The sequence below is a fragment of the Capsicum annuum genome, unplaced genomic scaffold (assembly GCF_002878395.1).
Source record: "Capsicum annuum cultivar UCD-10X-F1 unplaced genomic scaffold, UCD10Xv1.1 ctg66088, whole genome shotgun sequence".
NCBI lineage: Eukaryota > Viridiplantae > Streptophyta > Magnoliopsida > Solanales > Solanaceae > Capsicum > Capsicum annuum.
In genome coordinates, this window is record NW_025875404.1 from 1 (window position 1) to 11,057 (window position 11,057).

Consider the following 11,057-nt stretch of genomic DNA (forward strand, 5'->3'; position numbering starts at 1 on the left):
TTTAGCTTTTTTAGATGTTTGGTAAAATTAAAAAGAGTTTTAAAAAAAATTAAAAGTGAATTAAAAAAAGCAAAAATTGAGAAGCTGGATACCCTTAGCTTTTTACTTTTTAGATTAAAATTTTTTAGATTTGACCAAAACATTTACTTTTTTATATTTTCTTCTAATTTAAATATACCTTTAACTTTTTTAACCTTTTTTTTTTTTTCTTTTTTTTTTTCTTTCTGCGATTTTTTTTCATCTTTTCCCTCCATTTTTCTCTTCATCTTTCTCCTTTATTTTCAGAGAATTCATCATTACATAAGAAAACACTCAAAAAATTTTATCGTTAAATCAAGTGGTAAGTTCTTCTCTATCCATTCATATAGAATCTCTGCATGTTATTTAAATTTTAAAAATTGATTCTTTTTAATAGTTTGTTTATTCCTAAAAATTTTATGTTGTTTACAAGCTTGCAATATTACAGTATAATACTATATTTATATAAAAAATATTTTAAATTTTTTAATTTTTAATATTTAAAAATAAAAAACTAACTTATATTTATAAATTGAGCTGCCATAATCACTGTATGTTGAAAGTGTATTTAAATAAAAATTATTTTTGAAGTATTAGAATTAAAAATCATAAATAATTCACGTTATTATGTATTAACAACTTTAAGGGTATTTAAGTAATTTTAACAACAAAAAAGTGATTGACAACACTTGTTTACCAAATACATCAACAATTTTATTTTAGTTTCAGCACTTCTATCCAAACACTTATCTGCTTAATTTAAAAGCACTTATTTTAAGCTTTTAATCTCGCTAAAAATTAATTTTTTTAATCCTATCCAAACGGAGTTATAATTTTCCTGGGTATTATTAAAGTTTCATTGAGATTTCAGACGAAAAAAAACTTCAAAAACTGAGCAAAGAAGATAAAGAATGATAAAACATATGGTGCTCTTGTACATTTTTATGTTTGGCAGTATCAAAATGGAAAAGCATTGATACATGTGATATAATGCTACTATACACAGACTGAAGAGTATGAAAGGGAGCTGATGAAGTTCTTCGTTAGTTTTTAGGAAAAAAAAATACAGATCGTAGTTTTTTTCGTTTGCTTACATCTCAAATCCATGGATCTTGATTCTCCACCCCATCAAGACCCTGTAACTCCCTCTTATGTACAGAAACTTAAGAATAATTCTATCCTTCCACTTGTGTCTTCTTCCTCGAGACACTCTGTTTCCGACCTGACTGACGAAATCACGCCGGCGGTCTCCAACACAAATTTTATTCCCATTTCAGCAGCTGACAAATCCAGATTATACAATCCATGGCAACAATCGGTGATTATTAAAGTTATGGGTAGAAAAATTGGTCACCAAATTCTGGGGGAAAACTTCATGAAATTTGGAAGATTTCAGAACAGTTTACTCTTATGGATTTGGGTTATGAATTTTTCTTGGTCAAATTTAACGATGAGCAAAATTTCCGGCATGCCCTTCATGATGGTCCTCGATTTGTGTAAGGGAATTTCATCTCAGTTCAAAAATGGGAACCAAAATTTATAGCTTCCCAGGCTCGCATAGCGCATTCTGCCATTTGGGATCGGCTCCCAGAGTTGCATACGGAGTTCTACGATCTTGAGATTCTTACAATGGTTGACAACAAAATAGGAACGTTGTTGAAAATTGATAACTGCACCTTCTTCGTCACGAGGTCGGTATGCTCGTCTTTGCATTCAAGTGCCGCTAGATGAACCCCTGCTGCACCACCTTTTCCTGGGAACTCATAAACAAAAGATTTTATATGAGGCATCTTCTATGCTTTGTACAAATTGTGGCAGATTGGGACACACATCCCAATGCCTTTTTTTGAGTCGATTGAAGATGGGCATGTCGGAGAGTCCACCACTAACGGAAGGTCACCGGCACGGAGAGCCAGAAGTACTTCCGAAATGCAGTGGTGATGCAGGTAGGGATGATAATGGTGAGGAAATGGATGGCTGGCAGATTGTGAATTTTTCGAGAAGACCGGCGAGACGTTCGCCGGAAAAGAGTAGACCAACAGTGGCGGTATCATACAAGGTTTCTACACAAAAAATATCCACTGGTCCAGTTGATGCGGCGCTGGTGGGCCCAGGTAAGTGCCATACAACTATGTCTTTCAATTTTAAAATTTCTACTGTTACTTCTACTCATATTTATTTTGGAATAAGCATAATAGGTGGGGCCAACAATAACCTAGTGGGGCCCGTTCATGACGGCTCACCCAACTTTTTGAGTCCTATAATAAAATTATGCAAACGTATAGAGATGTGGATGTTTCCACTGGATTTAAATTCTGCTTTCTCCGAGTTAAATGAAAAAGTTACTAAGTAGGAATTGCCTCTTAAAATATCCGACACCTACGTGGATGCCATGCAACATTTTACCCCGCGCATGCTACGTTAAATCGTGGCGAATTTAAAATTTAAGAATTGTGAGTGATTAAAAAATTTTAAAAAGAAAATCAGCTCAACAAGGTTTGAGCACCCCCAGGAACTCCTTTTAACGAAGTATCTTAAGATCAACCTAAATGTCAGTGCAGCCAACTAACTTTTTATTATAGTGGGTGCTTTTATATATTGTATATCTATTTTTATACATTTTCTATGTAATTATATTTATTTCGTATCGAATTTAGTGGGTGTCGGAATATCCAAAATAGAAAGTAGTTCCGCCCCTGACGTTAAAGCCTTCATCCAAATCTACTACCGATATTAACTTGTACAATGATTGCAGTCCTTGTGAAAATACCAACTTGTTAAGTTCTCCTTTATTACCTTCTCCTATTCATCCCGCTAATACTCATTTCACTTTGGAAAATCAGCCTGCTCCGTCCGTTATTATAAATTATGACTCTTCATCCCAATTGCCCGTTGAGAACTCTGCATATCCATCATGCACCCCATTACCCTGTTCAGAAACTTTTCCTAAGCAACTTTCCTCAAATGGAGCAGAATTTGAACGAGCTCCCATATCTGATTTACTCATCCTCTGCTCCGAACCTGGAGCAACCACCCCAGTCGTGGCTGGAAGTAGCCCTGATCGGGTATGTGCTAACCTTTACCCTTTAAGTGAATGGCCGAGAGTGTCTGGTGCTAATTCAGAACCCTGCCTATCCCACTAACATTATTATGGAAGGGATGACCATTGGTTTGGAGGTTTTCAACAACCCCTCGGGAACAAGCTCGGGAGTTCAAGCTCTTCCTTTCTATTCGGAGCAGCATCCGAGGCACGAGGGGGCCCCGTGGATTCAACCCCATGTGACGGTTGTTCCCACAGAGCCACTGCAGGGTCTCGAGCTCCAGATGCACGCCCTGAACCTGAATGCTCCTCGAGATCCGCAGAGTCCGAATCAGATGGGAAACGAGCCGGGGGGAGCAGAAACAGTGACCACTTTTCTAAGCTAGGTACGAGTATTCCTCCTCAGAGAACTGAGCGAAAAAAATAAGTATAAATTGCCCCCAAAATATGTTCAAGTGCTCAATTTATGTGAGACCGACACTGAATCTGGATGTCGACAAATATGCACTAGTTCTGAGTCCCTCCCTGAGGGATACTGATGTTACTTTTCCCTCCTTGGTGTCCCCCCGTCGTTTCTCTCGTCCTATGAATTTTCTGATATGGAATTGTAGGGGGTCTAACTCCTAGGATTTTAGACTAAACTTCAGAGATCTTCTCGAGTTGCATAAACCCGCTCTAGTAGTTCTGCTGGAAACCCATAGGGACAACCACCAGTCTATGCCCTATGAGTTTCATTTTTTGAATGTTGCTGCTGTTCCGGCTGAGGGACAGACAGGTGGTATTGCCATTTTATGTAAAGCTGATATTTTAAATGTAACTGAAGTAGCGCTTACCCACCAAGAAATCCACTGCATGGTCCAGGTATTACCATCCAACAATAAATGGTTTTTCTCTGCTATTTATGTGTGCAATAATATGTCTCATCATTTACTTCTTTGGGAAAATATTAAATGTCTGACGGATTCATATTCTGGCCCATGGCTTATGGGTGGAGATTTTAATGAAGCTAGTAGGGCCTCTGAAAAATTTGGCGGGGTAGCAGCTAATCGGAATAGAATAACCCATTTTTCAGAATGCTTGAACCATTGTCGTATGATTGATCTAGGTTTCTCAGGTAGTAAATTCACTTGGACAAACTATTACCGGAATAATAGAACCATTTTAGAAAGACTTGATAGAGTTAATGCTAATGCAGAGTGGTTGGAATTATTTTTTGAGGCGACTATCGGGCATTTGCCGCAGACCCATTCGAATCATTGTCCACTACTTCTCTCTCTGTCGCCGCCTGTTAATATTCCTTCTAAGCCTTTTAGACTAGAGTCTATGTGGTTATCACACCCTCAATTCTATTCGCTCATTACGGACTCCTGGAGTGATATGAATAACTCTCTTCTCCCCTCCATTTTCAAATTCCTGCAAAAAGTTTCTGTTTGGAACAAGGAGATTTTTGGAAACATTTTCGCTAAGAAAAAAACGCATTCTGGTGAGACAGAACCCCTCGATATGCCACTTAGTAGTTTCTTGCACGATCTTGAGAGTTCCCTCACTCGGGAGTATAACTCCTTACTCAGAGCTGAGCATGAATTCTGGAGACTCAAGTATCGCATTCACTGGCTAAATGAAGGGGATGCAAATACAAAATTTTTCATGTGTCCACTATTCATAGAAGGCGTAGGAATAAGATTTTATCTCTTAGAGACTCTGTGGGTAACTGGATATCCGACAAAAAGGAAATTCAGGAGCATGTGATATCTTTTACGAGAACCTTTACAAATCGGAACTTACTAGTTCCAAAAGGCAAGCCACTCGTGCGTTCTCTCATATTCTATCCCCTACCCAGGCGGATCTCCTCCAGCAACCTCTCTCTCATCATGAAATTCTTTCTGCAATGTTCTCTTTCAAGCCCTAAAATGCTCCAGGCCCGGATGGTATTTTCCCATTTTTTAACCAAAAATACTGGAATATCTTGAGTAGTTCAGTTACTGACTTTTGTTTCAATATTTTTAGCAAGTGGGCAATTCCGGAAGTTATCAATGAAACATACGTCTGCCTAATCCCGAAATGCCATAGTCTAGCGTCTATCACCCAATATAGGCCCATTAGTCTGACTAATACTACCTACAAGATTATTTCTAAGATTTTGGTGAATCGCATTAAACCTTTTCTCCAGGATCTCATTGGACCTTCTCAATCTAGTTTCTTGACGATTCGCAGACCCACTGATAATGTGATTCTAGTGCAAGAAATTTTACATTATTTTTATAAAGTAAAAGGGAGAAAATCTTATATGCTGGCCAAGATTGACCTAGAAAAGGCTTTTGGTAGGTTGGAATGGTCCTTTATTCATGATACCCTTTTACATTTTAACTTTGCTTCTAAGTGGTATCTTTAATTATGTCCTGGGTCACCACTTCTTCCATCTCCATACTGTTAAACGGCTTTGCTACGCCTTTCGTCTGTCCTTCCAGGGGAATCCGTCAGGTCGATCCCCTTTCCCCTTACATCTTCATGAATGACTTTCCAGGCGCATTAATTTAGCTGTTGATCTTTGTCTCTGGAATCCTATTAAAATTGCCCCTACGGCGCCTTCTTTATCTCATTTATTATTTGCCGACGATATTATACTTTGTGCTGCTGTAGACACCAGCTCCTGTAATTCGATGGCTACGATCTTTCATGAGTTCAGTCAAATCTCTGGGCAAAGGGTTAATTTAACAAAGTCCAAGTTGTTTTTCTCAAAAAATACCCTTTCGGGTCATAAGGACATCGCTATTTCTGCCTTAAATATCCATGAAGGGCACAGATTCGGGAAGTACTTGGGATATCCTTTATTTGCCGGTAGGCCAACTGCTTAAGATTTTCAATTCTTATTGGAAAACTTCAAAAATAGATTAGCTGGTTGGAAGACTCCTTTCCTGACCAGCTAGGAGGACGACTTTAATCAAGGCTACTCTGAATAGTCTTCCCAATCATGTAATGTACCTCATGAAACTTCTAGCTTATGTTGTTAATAAGATGGAAGCTTACCAGATAAACTTTTTCTGGGGAAGTAATCCAAACTATAAAAGGGTTCATCTCCTAAAGTGGGATGATATTACAAAACCTAAGGACCGGGGGGCTTGGGCATCCAGTGACTTGAGACTAAAAATTTAGCTCTTCTGGCCTCTTCTGCATGGCGTGCCTTTCATTCCAATTCTCTCTGGGCGTGTATTTTGCGAGCTAAATATTTAGGGCGGCGGGGGAATACTTCTCGGTGTTGGAAAGTGTTGAAATTAGGTTGGAGCCAATGCCAATTGAGGCTACAGTGGTACCCGGGTAATGGTGATCAAATTGGTTTCTTTAATAAATCTTGGCTTGGTCCAAACACTCCGACAAGGAGATTGATAAGGACCACTCCGGGAACAAGAAAGTCAAGCAACTCTGTCTACATTTAGATTGGACAACTCCTGGGATCTATCGCACCTTTCTTTTGTTCTCCCCAATGATATTCTGACTAAAATTAATTCTGTCCATTTTCCTCTGCACATATGAACCTGGTAGATCAAATTAAACGGGGTTTAACTGATTCAAAATCCTTCACAGTCAGTTCTTGCTATAAAGCAATCTGCCAGGATCTACATAGTGGGGAGGCATGTGCTTCTGAGGTGTACTCTTTCAATTGGATTTGGAAGCTTCATCTACCACCAAAAATCCGTCAATTTCTTTGGCTTCTGAATCATAATAGACTCCCCACAGCATCCTACCTTCATTATATTCATTGCATACCTTCTCCTATCTGTAAAAGCTATATTTCCTTTATGGAGGAAACCAGTGATCACATTTTTCTAAATTGTAGAGCTGTTAAACCAATTTGGGAACAGTTGGGTATCATGCGCCAAATTCAGGGGTTAGTTTCGAACCATGCTCTCCACTCGGGCTGGCTGCAAAAAATTTTCAACTTCCAAACTGTGCAGACAGGCCCTCTTCAGATCCCTCATAAGATTTTACTGGGGTATAGTTTACGGCTGATTTGGCTAGCTCAAAATAGCTATGTGTTTGATAATGCGATATTCCAGATCTCTATTGCAGCTATTAGAGCGTTTGCAACAAAATTCTGGCTTTTGACTGAAAAATCCAAACCAAGTTTGCATAATATGACTTTGTATGTTAAATGGCAGCCCCCCTCTCCCAACTCTGTTATGCTTAATACGAATGCCACTTTTGATGATACAATACGTTTGGCATCTGCAGTAGGCATATTTAGGAATTCCATGAGTGATTGGCTGTTTGGTTATAAAATTACAGTCTTTGCTCTTAGCCCTGGTGAGGCAGAGCTTCACGCATTGCGTATAGGACTGGAAATTGCTATTCAGTATCACTTTACAAACTTAGAAATGAATGTGGATTGCTTTCAGCTTGTAACCCTCCTTAATACTGCAGTTGAGGATAATTCTAATTTGTGTTCTGATTGCAGGTCCCTAATGCATAGTTTGCATGATCTGCCGCTGAGTCACGTTTACAAGGAACAAAATAAGATGGCAGATACACTGACCAGAATAATTATATCCACTACAAATAGTACTTCTTTGTTATGGGATCCTCCACCATCCACTTTGGACATTTTGTGAGCAGATAAAAATGGAGAATCATCATGTCGGATAGCTAGACTATCTACTCCCACTGGGAGATTATATAATAGTAATGCTACTGCTTATCAGGTTGTAAATACTAGTTTTAGAGGGGCAACTACTGTTGCTGTCAGTGTTTGTACAGTGCCACAACATATATCCTTGTAGACGTGCGATTTATAATATAAACTTCCTATGTTTACCAAAAAAAAAGAAGAGTATGAAAGAATCCCGAAATGCTAAGCCATATGAAGAAAATTGATGATCGTCCCGACGGTTAAGTCACAAAATCAGTATAAATGGAGCAAGTTCAGATATTGCAGGGATAGAGAGGAATTTAAGGGGTTATAATGTCTTTAATCAAAAGATAATACATGTGTTAAATCCTTTGTATTACTAATACATAGAAAATGATGGTATTAGTAATACATACCTCAATACACAATAGAATGTATAACTAATGAGTATATAACTAATGCAAGCATTAGTTATATATAGCTTAAAAAAATATACCAAACAAGAACTAATAATACACAATAAATAATACATACATTAGATTTTTAATACACTCTATCAAACAAGCCTAAGTGCAAAACCTGCGTTAAATTGCAAGAGCTACAAATTCTTTTGAGTCTACAATATTATTTCAAGAGGAAATATTATTATTTTGAATATAATTAGTGGTTAACAATACGTTGGGTCCCCATTGTTAAGAAGTAAGACAAAGTCTTACCATTCTTAAACTTTGTTCACACTTATCCAGAGTCTACACACGAATGGAAATGGGATATGTTTTGCAGTTTGCTTTTGCTAACCCTTGGCTCTATTTTTTTTTCGTGTGTTATCTATCTTAAACTTCATATTGAATTCAATATCGATATTTATGGCCAACTCAAGAAATTGAACTTCAATAGTGGAATCAATATCGATATTGATGTCAAATGATGAGAATTCTAACTTAATTATAAGCCTCACTTAAACTAATAAGGTGAGTGTATTTTACTCTTCTTAAAAATACTATATCTGACATAATTTTTTTTTACATATCTTATTATACATTAACATCTATATTAACGCCTTCTTTAAACTTTTCCCTTGTATATTATGCATGTAATTTAAATTTTTTAATTATTAGTGCAATCTCCTCGTTTGGATTGAATTATCTATACATACACCTAGCTAAAAGTTGGAAAAATTATAAAAACTAGCATCCTTAAGACTATAATTACAATAAATAGCAATACTTTTTTAAAATTACAACTTATAGCAAAAGTAGCAATATTTTATCCACTTCATAGTAATAGAAGAATATATATTTTTCGGTTGTGCATATGTATTAATGAGTAATACATATATATTTGTATATGTATTTATATAGCAACATTTTACTTAAATACAAATACAATTTGCTATTTTTCGTAATTATGAAACTGTTGCTATAAAAGTTATAATTAAGGCTATAGAGTTGCTATTTCTGAAATTTTCCCCTAAAAGTTCATGAATATACAAACCGCTTCTCAAGAGATTTATAAGAATGAAAGTGAATTTACTACTCTACCATGATTCTTGCTAATGGTATAATGTTGTTTTGTTATTGGTTGGTTTTGATTTTGTGTATTACTATCACTTCATATTATTGTTTTTCGTTTACACAATCTGTATTTACAACCAAAATTTCAAAGGCATGTTCAAACAACTTATGACCAATCAAAATGAAGTTCAAACAACATTTAGAGAAAGACGAAAAAAGAATGAATCAAGTTCACCGAATTCACGGTGTGTCCTGAAGAAATTTACTCCCTTAAGTACTCGAGGTTAGTGGAATATATCCTTCAAGAATAAAATGTTTCCCTTCAACAAATAGCGGTACCTCAAATTTGCTGAACTACGAACTCACTCAACGATTGTTGATCACACTTAAGTTTTTCAAGAAGAAGAGAGTGTTTCTCTTTAGAAATTTCGTGCCTTTACTTGAGGAAAAAATCAGGTATTTATAGTCAAAAGATATTGCGTCAGAAAGGAAACAATGGTTCATGAAAAATCACATTGTTTCAAAATATCGGGTCCACCTGTGTCCGCAAGTTGCATTTTGGCAAAAAACAGAAACTTTCTCTTGACCTGCGTTGGCCACCTGCAGCCACAGATGGCCACATGCGCGCGTAGGTTTTCATTTCTGTCTTCAAACAGTGTCTCGAAGGATCGCATCCCTTCGAGGTGCATTGTGACATTTGTCCGCATATGCTCGGTATATGGAGAAAATTTTTCTATCAAATTTTTGGATTAAAACATCACTAATTATCAAATTCAAATTAATTTTTTTCAAAAAGATAATCTGTCGATCAATCATTTGACGAATCCGAATCCGAAGCTAAGGTAGATCCTCTGGTCAGTTGTATAGGCTTATTATCTAGAAATGTCATGAATGTCTTTCATATGGGCAAGAGTTAGATAGTCGATCTCCATTATTGATAACATAGTTAAGTTCTAATTTTTGTCTATAAGGTAGAAATTCTGATTAATCGAGCAACTTCATTTTCTTAAAACGTCATCAACGTCCGTCTTAAAACATCACTTATAAAAGACAAGTTTATCAACTTCACCAGTAAATTTTATAGCATATTGAAAAAGTTGAAACGCTCACGTCTTGAAAATAAAGATATATTACAGCATGATCATAATGATAAGTGATAACATATTTGACTAAACACAACTATTCTTCTCGAATAATAAGGGTAGGAATTACAGAACTAAGCACATATAATTGGAAAAGTACAAGTATAAGTTGCCTCTAAAATTATTCTCAAAAGTCATTTAAGCAGCTTAATAAAAGATCAATAGAAATTTTTTGTCGAGGACCAGTCCAACTCTTATTTACTTATGTGCTTTTTACATTTACTACTTATTGTTAACTTGCTCTCAAGTTAGATGAGGTTAGTACAATGGCCTGTCAATTAGAGAGATCACAATCACCGGATACAAAATCTGATGAAGTCATGATGTAATTATGAAATTTATTAAATGATAGATTTACCAAGTATGGAATCTTATATGAGGAGCTTAAAAAATTTGGATAGAAATTAAGTGTTAGGTGAATAAGCAAAGATAGTTGTCGTAGTAAAATGCAAGACAACTATGATCTTTTGTAGACCCGTACTATAAAAAGGGCGGTTGAGTTGGTGTAGGCGTTAAGAGTACGGTAGTATCTTATAATTAAGGTAGGTTAGAAATTGATTTTATAGTTGATGTTTTTGTGAGTAGTGAAATTTTATTAAATATAAATTTATACAAAATTTAGATTATATTAAATTTAAAATATATTAAAACTGAATAAATATTGTGGATTAATATAATTGAATTAATTATTTAAGTCAAAACATATATAAATTTAATTA

At 36.0% G+C, this 11,057-nt stretch overlaps 1 protein-coding gene across 2 annotated transcripts; it reads left to right on the plus strand.

Annotated features, from left to right (window-relative positions):
• The first annotated feature begins 920 nt into the window (after positions 1-920).
• On the plus strand, positions 921-7,883 carry LOC124893831. Of its 2 annotated transcripts, none has more exons than XR_007050913.1 (2): positions 921-3,919; positions 7,512-7,883. XR_007050913.1 is itself a non-coding variant. In XM_047404681.1 (2 exons), the coding sequence occupies exons 1-2, from the start codon at positions 1,814-1,816 to the stop codon at positions 7,517-7,519; spliced, it is 327 nt and encodes a 108-aa protein (XP_047260637.1). In that variant the 5' UTR covers positions 921-1,813; the 3' UTR covers positions 7,520-7,883. The 2 variants fall into 2 exon arrangements, 1 of the variants encoding a protein (XP_047260637.1); XM_047404681.1 differs by having other exon boundaries at positions 921-2,132.
• The last annotated feature ends 3,174 nt before the right edge of the window (positions 7,884-11,057 follow it).

Bases quoted from the DNA above. Each gene is read 5' to 3' on its own strand.
- LOC124893831 (XM_047404681.1), top strand. From the start codon at position 1,814: ATGCTTTGTACAAATTGTGGCAGATTGGGACACACATCCCAATGCCTT.